General features: G+C 52.5%; 1 protein-coding gene across 2 annotated transcripts; it reads left to right on the top strand.

The window, feature by feature from the left end:
* Positions 1 to 7,706: 7,706 nt before the first annotated feature.
* Positions 7,707 to 13,665, top strand: ATG101 (autophagy related 101). Of its 2 annotated transcripts, none has more exons than XM_037846141.1 (3): positions 7,707 to 7,766; positions 10,546 to 10,872; positions 12,966 to 13,665. In XM_037846141.1, exons 2-3 carry the CDS (start codon positions 10,621 to 10,623, stop codon positions 13,368 to 13,370), a joined length of 657 nt encoding a protein of 218 aa, XP_037702069.1. In that variant the 5' UTR covers positions 7,707 to 7,766; positions 10,546 to 10,620; the 3' UTR covers positions 13,371 to 13,665. The 2 variants fall into 2 exon arrangements, with proteins under 2 accessions (XP_037702069.1, XP_037702068.1); XM_037846140.1 differs by lacking the exon at positions 7,707 to 7,766 and adding an exon at positions 7,789 to 8,209.
* The last annotated feature ends 1,004 nt before the right edge of the window (positions 13,666 to 14,669 follow it).

The raw sequence follows: 14,669 nt of genomic DNA, 5'->3' as shown, positions 1-14,669 counted from the left end.
TGACACCCACTTCCCCAGGTTGCTATGTAAAGCACTTAAAATGGTTTCTGACACGCAGAAAGCGCCCAGTAAACTTGCCTGGCTCATTTATGGTGCCCGTGGTAGAGGCAGGAGACCAAGGGATTAAGAGCACAGCTCTGGGAAAAGACCTGGCTTCCGCTCTCAAGTGGTCACTTACTCGTTCCTAACCTGGGCAAATTATTCCATGACTCTGATCCTTGATTTTCATGGCAGTAAAACAGGAAGAGGAATAGACCCGACCTCATAGAGCTGTTAGGATTAGAGGAGTGTGCTTGTGTAGAGTTTAGCACAGGGCTGGGGATAAGTAAGCCAAAAATGGGAGGAGTTCTTGGAATTCAGTATAAGATTTTTTTTTACTGTCCCATTCTCAACATTCCTCCCCACCTCTTCACCACCCCCAGCATCAGGATCCAAGGAGCTGGTGACCCTTGTCCTCTTGGCAAGAAGTTTGTTCTGAGACCCCTGCCTGTGCCCAGGTGCCTCAGTGCAGGTTCTCGTAACACCCAGGCTCATTAGTTGGCTTAGGCAGCTGACTTAAAATGCAGATCCCCAGGCCCACCCCTCAGTGACTCAGATTTGGGGGGTGGGGCCTGTGAATCTATTTTTAGCAGGCACCCAGGTGATTCTGATGCAGGTGGTCTGGGGGACACCCTTTGGAAAAACATGAGCCTAGATCAACCCCAACCTAAGGTCCAAGGCAGCTGGCTGCCATGCAGCGTTTGGCCCTTTTCACTACCCTCGGTGCCCGGCCTGACCCGTCTCAGGGACAGAGCAGAGGCTCTCAAGGTAATGCTCCTCACACCCTCGGTCCGGGGCCCCTCTTGGGAACTGGCTGCATGAGGGACAGCTCCCACTGGATGGGGACTGAAAAAATTAGGGCTCTGCTTGGGAGCAGGGGAGAAGCAAGGGCATTCTGGATTGTCCCTAAAAGCCTGCCTTCCCTAAGGCTCCTGCAACAGACTGCAGGCTCCCTGAGGAGCCCCCAACCACATGCCCTCACTTGGGTTCTTAGGGCCTCAGGCCTTCCGTGGGGTCCACGTGTGGGGTGGGGGCTCCAGCACACTATAACTGCCACCCTCGGCAGTGCTGTGGCCATCCCCTGAGTGGGCCATTGTCACCAGCACCTGCACCTGGCAAGGGGCTGGGCAAGGCGCCTTGGAGAGGGGAGCCAGGAGACCTGGTTCTGTTCTCAGTTCTGCCTCCAACTCCAGGCTGCTCTCTACGAAGGCCTATTCCTTGCTAAGTCTCGGTTTCCTCATCTGTTCACTGAGGAGGTGAGTGTGGTGGCAGTGTCCCTGTTAGAAGCACAGCTTGCTGTCCCTCTCCCCTTTGGGCCCCTCTATATTCCTCCCTCTAGTCCAGACAGATGTGGGGCACACGCAGACCCCTGAGGGGAGGCAAAAGGACTAGTGAGATACTTAGGAAGGGGCGAGGGACTGGGAACGAGGTGGGGGCAACTGAGAACCTTAGACCCAGAGTGATGATAATCACTGCCGTGTATCCTATCCCTGCACAGGCCAGGCTCCTTTCCCACCTTACTTCTAGCCCTCACTTAGACCCTTTGAGGAAGGTGTGGTTATCCCCACCTTACAGGCAATCAACGCAGTAGAATGGAAAGAGCAAGAACTCTGCAGCCAGACTGCCTGGCTTTCAGTCTTGGCCCCAGCACTTACTAGCTGTGGAGTTTGGAGCAAGTTACTCAACCTTTCTGTGCCTCAGTGTATTCATCCATAAATGGGGAAAATACTTGTACCCATTTCGTAAAGTTGCTATAATGATTAAATGAGCGAATACATACACAGTGCTTCAAACGGTGCCTGGCACACTGTAAGCACCCAATAAATATTGGCTATTGCTCTTACAAAAGAGGAGAATTCATTTCTGAGAAAAGAGATGACTTTCCCAAGGTCACTTAGCTTGTAAGTAGCTGAGCTGGGTCAATCTGAGACTTAACCCCTAGGTCTCCCTGTTCAAGATCTCACAAATAAAAGCAGCTCCTTGATGGTGGGCCTTCAGTTCCTTCCCAGGACTCTGGCGATTGGGGTACACACAGGGTGGGAAGCTGACTCCTCCAGCCCCGCCCTGCCCCACCCTGCCCTACCCGTGCTCAGGAGCCTGGAGGCAGGCCCTTTCTTTCCAGGGAGCAACTGGAAGAACTGGCCTCCAAGTCTTGCTAGGGGCCCAGAGGGCGAACAAGGGGGCATTGAGCTTGGTGGGGCCTCACAATGGCCACTCTGTCCCAGCTAGCCGGGGGCTGGGCCCATTTCCGACAGGGACAATAGTCAAAGGGCAGTGACGCCGGCTGGGCCTGGAATCCCGGGCGGGATTTTCCGAGGCCTCAAAGCCTGCTGTTTGTCCTCACACACGGAGACCCAGGAAGCCTGCCTCCCTGTCTCCCCCCGACCCCACCCACGCTGGGCCCTGTGCCCAGAGGGCCTGGCCCCCTCCCCAGCCCCGAGGTGCTATTCTGACACGGTGGGGGTGGGGGGAAGTGGCTCTGGGGTCTGGGGTCCGAGTGGGAGCGCCACACCCCAGGGGTCTGTGCCTGATGGCCCTTCCCAGGGGCTGGGGTGGAGGAAGCTGCCCCACCCCTGGGCTCTGGCTACCGGGATTTGATTATGGAGGGAGATGGTGAAGGTTAGCCTTGAGGAGGCTGAGAAGCTTCTGAAGACCACTGGCATGCTCAGCTGTGTGGCAGCCACGTCCTGGAAGCAGCCCCTGCAGAACGTGAGGGAGGCCCTCAGAGCTGGGAGGGGCTGTGTGGCCACTGGACTGTCAGCGGCCATGAGGCAGTTGTGCTGGGCATGTCATAACCGCGTCCTGATTGAGCCACAGTCATGTGAGAGCTGTGGGTTTCATGTTGGAAATCTGGAGAAGCCCCAGCCCCTGCTCCCATCCCAAGCCCCTGACTGCAGCAGAGACCCCAGGCTACTGGGCCCCCTCAGAGGATAACGCTGAACGGAAGAGGCCCTCTGTCCACCCCACTCCCAGCCCTGCCCAGGCCTGGCCTTGGGGCCCCAGAGCCTCAGCCCGCAGCTCCTCCATCCTCCCCAGAGCAGCCAGGGCCTGGCCCTGGCTACAGCGCCTGTCCAAAACCTCTGCCTCCACCCCTACTCCAGTCTCGGGTTCCCATCCAGGCCCTTCCTCAGCCCCAGGCTGGGGGTGCTATCTGGTTAAGGCCAAGGCAGGCTACTGGGATTTTGTTTGAAACCTCTTAATAGGAAGGAGTTAAAGCAGGGCCAAGGAAAAGTTCCCTCCATCCCCCAATATCTCCTTCCCCATACAAGCCAGGGACATGCTGAGGGCAGGAGGCACATTCCAGGGTCCCTGGCCAGACTCAGAGCTGGCTGAGGGTATGGGCCCCTGAAGTCTCCGGCCTTGGCTTCTGCCTCCCACCCCCCACTCCCAGGACTGCGCTGGGCTCATCCTCCCCACCACTCTGGCTTCCCCTCACCTCCTGTTGGGCCCTGATAACCTGCCCCCCGCCCCGTCCTGGGGCCACTTGAGCTCTCCTTAAGGTCTGACCCAGCAGCTGGCACTGCCCAGCCCCTCCTCAGGACCATAAATCAGGCCCGGTGTGGCTGTGGGGGCTAGAGGTGGCAGCTGGGCTGGGGAGGGGAATGCGTGGGGGGCCCTGTCCTGGTACATGCTGCGTTAGCAGGGAGCAGTGCCCAGCTGCAAGCCAGACAGGCGGGGTGCTGACTGTCACTGCCCGCCTGGCCCAGGCACACCAGTGGGAAGGGGCCCTCACCCAGAGAGCCCAGACTCTTGGGGGTGGCCGAGCAGGAAAACTGGATCCCATTTCAGGGTCTCAGACAACTAGGATATCATCAGAATAGATACAGAGGTGCCCCCCTACCTGATAAGATACCAGGAGCAGAAAAATACCAGAAAAATACCAGGAGGTAGATAAACAGCCCTCGCCTTTTGCAAGGGCAGTCACACAGGCTATTTTCCTCCAAAGAACAACAGATAAACACATGTCTTCCAAAGGAACAGATGCACAGACCTTGCAGGAAGGACTGACAACCCCTTGCTCCATGGGACAGACTCACAGAAATAAATCCCCACCCTCCACCCCAATCTGGCTAGAGACACAAACATATAGACTTTACCAGAAAAAGAGACACACAACCTTTCCTCAACACAGAAGGACAGATCCTCAGATCCTCCAGAAGATAGACAGCAGACATGCCCTCCCCTCTACCCTCCCAATCCCGGGGCCTGGTCCAGGTCTAGGGGCTGCCTGATGAGGTTGGGGCTGAGGTGGCGCCTCTTTCTCACGCTCTCTTCTGCTCTCTCGCTCTCTTTTGTCCGCCCAGCCATTTCCTCTGCAATGGAGGGGGAGGGGGGACTGGGAGTGACATCCCAGAGAGGGTAGGGGGAGGAGGAGCCCCTTTCCAGGATCCCAGGGGGCAGATGTCAGAAGAGGACAGCTGGTCCTCTTCACCCCCATAGCCTGGCCTGGGCTGAAGGGTCAGCAAATAGGGTGCTGGCTGCACAGCCAGGCCGGCCACTGTCAGGAGCCCCCAGCCTGACGTCAGTCCCACTCATTGTTGCTGCTGGGGCTTGAGTCACTCCTTGTGACGCCACTGGGGTCAGCCCTGGAGCGGCTGCTGGTGGCCTGCAGGGCCAGCTTCGGGGCTCGTCTCTCCCCTGGGCACACACCAAGATGAGGGGGGCCATCCGAGGCCATGCTTACCATGCAAAGTCAGCTGCCTAATGCCAAGGTCTTGGGTTGGTCTTCAAGGTCCCTCCACAGGCCTGTGCTGCAGGCATAACTCAGAGGGCCCTGGCTGCTAGTGGCTCTGGGCTCTGGCCTCTCAACCCTCAATTCCCACCTCAGCCCTCAGCGAGGTCTTGCCCTGAGCTTTTTTTCTTTCCCCTTCTCCAAGAAACTTCTCCAGAATAAGTCCCTGGAGCCTTGCTTCCTTGAATCACCAACCCCGCCTTCCCTGCCCACTTCCTCAGGTTGCTGTCCTGTGCGTTCTGCAGCCGTCCCAGTTCCCTTCTGGTGCCCAGTCACCTCCCAAATTGCTGAGGGCAGGGCTTGGGACTCCTCTTCACTCTGAATGTGTCACTTTCTATTCCAGGCCACCAGCATCTCTGGGATGACAGCAGTAGTCTTTATCTTGGCCCCTCTGGCCTGTGCAAAACATGCTGCCATTTCTCTCATGCCACTTGTCATGTTTTCTTGCCCAAGTGCATCTCCTGGTCCGTCTCCTCTGAGATCCCAGAGGCTAAGAATTGTGTCTCATCTACCTTGGTATTACATGGGCCTAGCATGTGGATAGTATGTGACAGAAATGAATGATGCCATCTTAATCATCAGGGGCAGGGGTCACAGGATGGGAAAATTCACTCCACACCGTCCCACTGTTTTGACCAAGACCCTCCCTCTCTGACAGGTCCCCCTCAAATGGGGGTGTGACTCAGTGTCTGAGGTATGAAAATTGCCCTGCCAGGGTTCAGGAGGCATGGGGAGGCGAGGGGTGGCCAGCACCATGGGCCTGAGATAAGAGAGGTGAGAGGGCTCAGCCTCACCCTCAGTCAGAAAGGCTCCAGGGAGAAGGTGAGTTTTGGAGTAGGCACCAGAGTGAGTAAAAAGACTGGTAAAGTAAAGTCATGTGGCCCTGGCAAGCCACTACATATCTATGAGCCTCCATTTCATTATCTGTAAATTGGAGGAAAGGATAGTACCTACCTTGAAAGGTTGTTGGAGAAATTAACATAATAGTGCATGTGAAGTGCTGGCATCATGGTTTGCAAGGCTCAATGATGGGTAGCAGTGATGATGATGTTAGGATAATGGCAGCGAAAGGCCCTGAGAGGGAGTGTGCCAATGGGGATAGAGAGAGGCCAGTCACTCCCTATGTTTACTGGCCATCTCTGGGAGTCAGGCTGTGGTCCCTCCCCACATCAGGGCTAGTTCTAATCTTCCTGGGTCCCTGGGTTCTCTCCTTTGGCTCCTCTCAGACTCTCCCTTCTCAGCATTTTCTCCTGCCCTCTTCCTGGTTTCAACCAGGCTTCTGAAGAACTTGCTGGTCTGTAGGCCTCCTGCCACAGAAGAGAGGAGGGCTGCACAAGGGCAGAACTGTGGTGAGGAAGGAATAGGGGTTAGGGAGCAGATGATGGGGATGAAGAGCAGTCAGAAGAGGGGTTTGTGCAGCTGTGCTTGGAAGGACTGGAGTGTTGGGGGGCCTAAAGGGTAGGTGGGTGACAGTGGTGTGCCAGTACCTGTGCCTAAGAGCTGATTGTGCCCCTTATGTAATCCTTCATTCATTCCTGACTCCTCATTCAGCGATGTCCAGTAGTTTGAAATCTGCCATTGTAGGAAATCAGTAAATGCTACAAATCGGGGCAGCCTTCTCCCCCAGCCCCTGACAGGTCAGATGTTAAACATTTACCAGTGCACTGCTGGGGGGTGGTGTTACTGGAGACCAGTGGTGCATGGGAAGGGTCAGGATGGAGAAGCCAGAAAAGGGGCTTCTGTAGTGGTAAAGAGCCCTGGATTTCAATCCCAGGCTCTGTCTCTTATTGATTGACCTTCTTCATCTACCTCATAGGATCGGTTGGTTTAAGGGTTAAATAGATTAACACAAGTAAAGCACTTAGAGTTGTGTCCTTTTCAGAGTACCCAACAGATGTCATCTATTATTACTTGGGACAGAAAGTGTATGTTTGGAAAATGAGCGTCTTAATCCCCAAGTAAACAACTCAGGAGTGCGCCAGCTGTGGGTGGAGAGCATGCCAGGCTCTGTGGGCAATAACAGAGCAACAAACTTCTGTCTGCTCCTGGCTTATCCTCTACACGGAAAACCAAACACCATCCCAGGAAGTTCCACAGCCCTAAAAATGCACTCACATTCGTACAACACTTAGAGTTCACAGAGGCTTTTCCTATGAGTTACCTCTCATGATCCTCACAGGTGCTTCTGGTCTGCAGTGGAGGAAATCAACAAGGATGAGTGATGTGAAGGGTCACACGGGGAAGTCATGTCAGCATTACAAATCTTATAAGAACTGTCACCAGATTGGTTCCAGGAGAGTACCAAGTGGTGCACCGCCTATGAAGATAACACGCAGTAAAATCAAGCTCCTTTCTCCAGCATCTTTGCGTGGGTTGAGGACTAGGGATCCTGAACTTAACGCATATTGGACAAAGTTATGTCATCCACTCAGAGTCATGCAGCACACTGGCCTGGGCTCATCTCCAGGGCCCCCTCTCTAAATGACATGCCTCTTATCTAGTGCCCCTTATCTTGTGGCCTCAGTCCACAGTAGGAAACCATGCCTCCACTCCAGGGAGGTTCGCGGTCGATGATTCCTCTCAGCCAAGGGAGGCGGTGCCGAACCCATGTGACCCTTCTCTAACTCTTCGGCGCTCATCTCTATGGCGGAAGTGAGTTGTTCCAGCTGACGCACAACAACATTCTCGGTGGTGAGAGTGAATGGACTCGTCCAAGTGAGGGGGATTCTTCTCACCATCAAAATTTTAAAACCAAAACCTAACCAGCGAAATATAAAATTAAAAACTTAAGAGAAACAACAGAAGAAATTTATCTGCCTCTGTGAATATATAAACTATTTGGGCAGCTGCATTCATGTCAGGGATTGACCGAGCTATGCCCGCCTCCCCGCCGGAGACCGATGGAGGAGGTAGAACCGCCCAGCACGCAGGGGGTGGGGTGGGACGGTCTTCCGGTCTCGGCTCCTCATCTTGCAAAGGGGGTCTACATCCTGCGGTGAGTGGGCTTGCGTGGCCAACGGGTCGAGTGGTGGGAATCTGGGGAGGTAGAGGACCGTTTTACCCGTCTGTCCCCCTCTTTTGTGGAAGCGTGGGCGCTCCCCGGAGCGGCGGGAGCGAGGGCGCGCCTCGAACTCTCGCGTCCATCCAGGTTTGGCGCGGGGTGCTGCTCCCGAGGCATCTGAAGAGTCAGCTCTTCTCCTGTTCTCTGGACTGTGGAGGTTCCCCGAGTAGTGGCTGTGGGAGAAATAGGACCCTGGCGGGAAGCCCCTCTGCGTCCCGCTTGAGTACTTGATGCGGACCCGAATAGCCTTTTCTTTTTACCTTTACTCTTTCTCTTGTGGCTTCTCGCCCACTCGGAGGTTGGGGCGTACCTGCGCGTGAGGAGGAGGAGAGGGTATGACCCGAATCTGAGTGGCCTGCGCTGCAGCCTGTATACGCGTAAGCCGCGGGTGTGGGGTGGGTGTCCTGGTTCCAACCTGGCTCTGAGAAGGCGTTTGTCAGCTTCTGCTCCTTTGCCCTTCAGACCCGGGTCTTGGGGGAACCAGAAGGTGGAGACTTCCCAGGTCCTGTCCTGGGGATCTTCCCTGCTCATGGCGGGGGTGGGGTGGGTGGGGGAAGGACAGACAAGTTCATTACAGACAAAAGGTTGCTGCTGTGGGAAGTAGACTGGGGCTCTTCGGGGGCGTCCTGGAGGAGCCTAGAGTAGCACTGAGAATGAGGGAGGAGAGAGGAGCAGGACCAGAGCTGGGAGTTTCTGGATGGGATATTGCTGGATGGAGTTAAACCAGAGGGCAGAAATGAGGAAGAGAACCCTCATTCTTGATCTGGGAGTGTAGGAGAAGTTGACCTAGCAACCCCTGGAAGGACTTGGAATTTCTGAATGAGGGTGAATGGAGCAGCTACTTTGTCCCAGGTATTGAGTTTACAGTGATGAATAGGATACAGCCCCTTCCTTCAAGAAACTGTCTGCTTAGTGGGAGAGACAAGAGTGACATCTGTGAAAAGATGACCTATAGAACAGGTAGACTGGGTTCATTGCCAGGTGAGGGGCAGAGTCAGCCTGATCTCTCAGCATGTCACAGATTGCTGCCCTGTGTTCAATGCTGAGTGCCACTTAAGAGGGACAGAGACAAACTAGGGTATTCTTAGAGAGCTGTCAGAGCCCTGAGAAGATAAGATGTGATGTCAAGCAGGCATATTTATGGGGACTTGGGTCTTTTAACCTATAAAAGCAATGATTGGGTGATGAAAGAGGTGTTTCTAGATACCTGAAAGGATCATTCATGGGAAAATGTGAGACTTACTTTGTGTTGCTCCAGCTTTCAAAACCAAGACCAGTGGTTTGAAGCAATAAGAGACATTCCTTAGTAGAAGGAATCGCTTACTAGAGCTATCTGAAGATAGAATGGTCTGTTGTGAAAGGTAGTGAATTCCCTGTCAGTGGAGGTTTTCAAGGTGAAAACTCCGAGCTAAGAAACTTGACTGCCCCCTGTCCTCCAGGCTCATATTCAGTGCCTTACTAAAGTTCTGGCTCTCAAGTCTGTTCTGTCCACTCCCTCTACCACTGTTGTAGTATGACCTTATATCACTTCTCAGCAATAATAATATAATAATTAATTATAGTAGCTAACCTTTATTGAGTGATTACTGCTTGCCAGGTACTGTTCTAAGTGCTTTACAGATGTTAGCTCATTAAATTCTGGAGCCAACTCTTTCAAGGTGGTGATATCTTTTTTTTTTCCCATGGGGAAACTGAGGCACATAGAATTTAAGCAGTTTGCCCAAGATCACACAGTGAGCAAGTGGCAGAGCTGGGATTCCAACTCTGCCTGTCTGGCTTTAGAGTTACTGTTCTTAACCAATATTCTATAGGTGTTATCTTAACCCTCACAACAGTTCCAACTTATGAATAAAGAAACTGAGAAGTTGAATGACTTGCTTAAGGTCACAGAGCAGAATGTACCCAAGACAGTTGGACATAAAAATCCTTGCATTCTGCGCCTTCTTCCTCCACACATCATTGTACTGCCTCTGTAACTACCATGACTGTGGTGGCTCCAACTGCTTTTCCTAACTAGCTTTTCTGCCCGTATAGCTGCAAGATTTTACCCTGTAGTCTTTGGACAGCTATGGAAATCATATGCGAGATGTGGCATATATGTGCATGCGTCAGTCAGGTTTTAAAGTTCAGGCTTTGTAGCTTGTATTGACTTTCCAAAACAGTTTGTGACCCCAAAGTAGTTAAGAGCCATTCATTGCCCTTCAGCCAGAGTTAACTTTCTGATGCACATATTTGATCTTGGCACAGTGATGCATTGACTTGTCACTGCTCTCAGGACAGAGTCCAAGTGCCTTAACAAGGTCTTAGGAAATCAGACTCCCACCTTCCTTTTCTCCTCACTCCCACCTTGTACTCTCATCACTGTGGTGAGGTTCACTTGCTTGTCTCCTCCAGCCTATCAGCTTCTCAGGGTTAGGGGTTGTGCTTGCTTTTGAATGGCCAGGGCCTGACAGATGTTGCACAATGAGCTTTGCTGTAAACTACACTGAGTGCCATAAAGGGTCTTCAAGCCTTGGCCAGTTGTTTGGGCTGGTAACTTGGAAGCTCTTGCTCTTTCTGATCCTGAGACTTTGATTCTCTCATAATGTGTGCTGCAGAAATGTAGAGAAGGGCCAGTGGAGGCAAGGGCTGGGCTGGGCCTGGAAGGCAGTAAACAGGTAACATACAGGTCATTCATTTGGTGTCAGCATTCTGACCTGGACTCCTCTTACAGGGTGGCTCCTGAGTGGGACGAACCTCCCCCGTTTTCATCCTTGTCTCCCACCCTGGTGTTGGCCATCGGTGCAGGATGAACTGCCGCTCGGAGGTGCTGGAGGTGTCGGTGGAGGGGCGGCAGGTAGAGGAGGCCATGCTGGCCGTGCTGCACACGGTGCTCCTGCACCGCAGCACGGGCAAGTTCCACTACAAGAAGGAGGGCACCTACTCCATTGGCACTGTGGGCACCCAGGACATCGACTGTGACTTCATCGACTTCACCTATGTGCGTGTCTCCTCTGAGGAGCTCGACCGTGCCCTGCGCAAGGTTGTCGGGGAATTCAAGGTAGGGGTGTGGCCCAGCAGATGGCAGGTGGACCTCTCCTGCCCCTCCACCCCAGCTTGCAGTTGGACCAGCTCACCCTTCCTGAGTGTGTGTGCCATGTTCTTTTACTTGTAAGGAACAGGTGTGTTCAGCCCTCCTCTGGGGAAGGAGGGCACATGTGGGGAGTAGAGTTTGCAAGAATAGTGCGAAAAGAAGGGAGAGCAGGAAGCCCTCACAGCCTTGGTGGTCAGGTCCCCTTGGAAGCTGGAGATTATTGCTCCTGTGGCCTTGGCTCTTCTCTGACATCACAGCTCTCTCCCAACACCTCTCTGCTTCCACCTCCTCTTCTCCTCTCACCACTCTCTGGGGCTTTCCCATATGAAACTGAGAGAGGATCTGCTTGGCACAGGCAGTTGCCGTCCCACAGGGAGTGTTCCTTTTGGTCAGCGTGGCAAATGTCTGTGTTTGTGAGCACAGAGCAAGGGGTGAGAGGGACACACCAGGCTCCTCAAGGAAGGTGAGACTGGCTGATTTAAAATTTTTCTTCATTCAGAGTTGCAGTGTTCTGTGTTTGAATGAGCAGATATTTTTTCATTTAAAAAAGTAACAAAGGGAATCTTTTTTTTTTTTTAAGGCACAAGCTCTGGGGTCAGAGGAGGATTGTCTGCCTGACTTCCACAGATTTTTGGAGAGCCCCAGCACTGTGCCAGGCACTGTGTGCTGATTGCCAGGGCTCACCTACTGTCGGATGAGACCCTCTACTAGGCCACAGCAGGCAGAAAGCTACTCGGCCCTGGTCCCCCCAAGCCCAGAAAGGTTTGCCAGTCACCCATCAAGAGAGATGGGTGCCTAGCCCTCTGTTCTCCAGATGTCTGTGGGAGGCATGTAGAGCATAGTGGTCAAAAGCCAGGCTGTGCTACCTAATGAGCCTGTGATCTTGGGCAAGTGGCTCTGCTCCTTGGGGCCGCAGTTTCTGTGTATATAAAATTGGAATAATAGTAACAGGGTGTGCTGTGAGGAGTAAATGAGTCAAGTGTGTAAAGTGCTTGGATCAGAGCCTGGCACACTAGGCATTGTACTAGTGTTAGCTATTATTACTATTAGTGAAGGCCACGAGACCGACCTTGGTTTGTCCATGAGCTAGAAACTTATTCTCTAATGGGCAGTTTCTACTCAACGAATTTGAGAAAGGCATCCTTACTCTCTTAGAATAGCTCTAACTCACATGGAGAGGTGCTTCGGGGTCCTTGCTGCCATAGGAGGAGGAGTCTGGGGCCACACACACCCCATGGAGTAGAATAGGCAGAATTACAGGATCACATGGTGGAAGGGGGAAGAGGGAGAATCTGCTCTGTCCTTCACCTTCTCTTCCCTATTCTGTTCCTTTGTTTCCAAACAAGGATCACTAGACCTTACAACTCCTTCCTCTGCTTTTTCTAAAATAGGCTTTGAATTGGGGCTGCCATACAATGAATCAGGTAGAAAGGCTGTGTTTAATTGTTAGTAGAGAAGGCAAATAGGTTTGTCTGAGGAAAAGGAGATGTTGGAAAGAAAGTGATTTTGGAGAACGTTTTGAAGGATGGGGGCCATGGGTGGAGAGAGAAGGCCCTTCATGTAAAAGTGAAACACATGGATTTTGAAATCAGACAACCTGGATTCAAACACTGGCTCTGCCATTCCCTGGCAGTGTGACTTTCTGGCAACTTACCTTACTTCTCAGAGCCTTGTTTTGCCTCAATAAAATGGTGTAATAGACCTATCTCACAGAGTTGTTGAGAGGAACCAGTGGGATTGTGTGTGTAAAGTGCCTGGCCAGAGTAAGTGCTTAAAGAGCAGTAATGATTTCTATAACATCAATTCCTAACAAAGCTGGAGAAGTTGGGAGAGGAGACAGATCTTTGTTGGTTTGCTTGAGCTACTCAGTTTCAGGCTGGCAGTTTGCTGTCACTTCACACAAATGCTTTTCTCTTCTCTGGGCCTCTGTTCCCTGCCATCCTCCAAGGACTAATGTAGATAAGGGAGCTTACTTCCATGGGGTGTGGGAAGAAGGACCTCACAGGGTGAGAATTGTTTAGAGTCCTTAGCCTGCTCACCTGTCACCCCTTCTTCCCCAGGATGCCCTGCGCAACTCCGGTGGTGATGGGTTGGGGCAGATGTCCTTGGAGTTCTACCAGAAGAAGAAGTCTCGCTGGCCTTTCTCAGATGAGTGCATCCCATGGGAAGTGTGGACAGTCAAGGTTCACGTGGTAGCCCTGGCCACAGAGCAGGAGCGGCAGATCTGCCGGGAGAAGGTGGGTGAGAAGCTCTGCGAGAAGATCATCAATATCGTGGAGGTGATGAACCGGCACGAGTACCTCCCCAAGATGCCCACACAGTCGGAGGTGGACAACGTGTTTGACACAGGCTTGCGGGATGTGCAGCCCTACCTCTACAAGATCTCCTTCCAAATCACCGATGCCCTGGGCACCTCGGTCACCACCACCATGCGCAGGCTCATCAAAGACACCCTTGCCCTCTAGGCCTCACTGAGGCCTGGGAGCCCCTCAATGGCTCCCACATCTTGGCTTCTGGGGATTGTACTGTTGAGGCCCTTTGGGCCCTGAAACCTGCTCTGGGTCTTTGGGTGAGACCCAGAAGGGGCAGCCCCTGGCTTCCTTTTATTGTGGTTGCCAGCCTTTGGTCATCTTTTTAACCTTTGCTGATGGTCATGACCGGCCTTATGCTGTCTCTCTACATTCTTGGTGGGAGTCCCCCTTCTCTCTCCACTGTACATAAGAGTCACCTTAAATGTAGTGAATAAAGTTGAGAATGTGAGTTTGGGTTGAGCATCTCTCCTTTGGCTTGTGTTCTGCCCTGAAATAGCACTTTGTGGCAGATCTCTGAGAACCCAGGTGTGTGTTGAGGGCACAGGATGAGTAGGTGGATGAAATTACATATAGATTATAACAGAGAATTTGCACTTTGTTGGACATTTCACGCTGCCGGGAGTAACTCACCTCTGTGTATGGGGACTTGGGGTCAGGTCCCTTTTGTTTGTGACTGAGCTATTTCTTCTTCCTTCCCAAGGAAGCTATAACATCCCTGGCCTTTTATTAATCTGGTTTTGCCTCATGGTGGCCCCAAGTAATATTTTGTCTTTCTCATAGAGCACACACAGGTTCCCGCATGCACCGGATAGGTAATTTGATTTGGGGTTTCTCTCTGGAGAGAGAGAGGCCATCTTGACACTGTCTGGTGACAAAATTTTAAGTTGTGCTGGCTGTGGCTGGTTGTTAAGACATTGCTTTGGTAATTCACGCTCACATTTCCAGAGAAGCATATTCAAATTCAGTGAATGTCCATTTTGCCATGTTTTTATAGGTTTATTCCGTATTTTCCAATGCTCTTTGGTACCATGTGAGGCAGTTTTATCCAGGCTAAATGAATCGAGTGGGCGGGGGCATGTTAAAGGAGAAGGGAGTTGTTTTTCCTGTAGTCCTCAACAGGGTAGGTAGCCAGAATGCCTAGGAAGTGTTTGCACATTTTCCCCATTCCAAGCCACCCTTGGCCACATGATATTTCATGGATGTGAGGTTTGGGGATGTCCCGTCTTTGGTCTCTTGGGCATCGGGGAGTTGGAGAATTCACGAGAGGGTTGGAGATGGGGAAGGCCCATTCCCAGCAAGTCCTTGACAGCATGTGACCCCCACCTGGCCTGCTGCAGTCTGGAGGGCCTTCCTTGTTATTCCTCCCAGCTGGCCACCAGTTATTCCCTTCTGAGGGCTTGGCTGGTAAAGGTGTTGGCTGGCAGTGATTTATTTTTTAAAAGAGGGCTCAAG

The sequence above is a fragment of the Choloepus didactylus genome, chromosome 8 (assembly GCF_015220235.1).
Source record: "Choloepus didactylus isolate mChoDid1 chromosome 8, mChoDid1.pri, whole genome shotgun sequence".
Classification (NCBI taxonomy): Eukaryota; Metazoa; Chordata; class Mammalia; order Pilosa; family Megalonychidae; genus Choloepus; species Choloepus didactylus.
The sequence above is the reverse complement of the archived record's forward strand: the minus strand, read 5'-3'. Positions and strand labels throughout refer to the sequence as shown.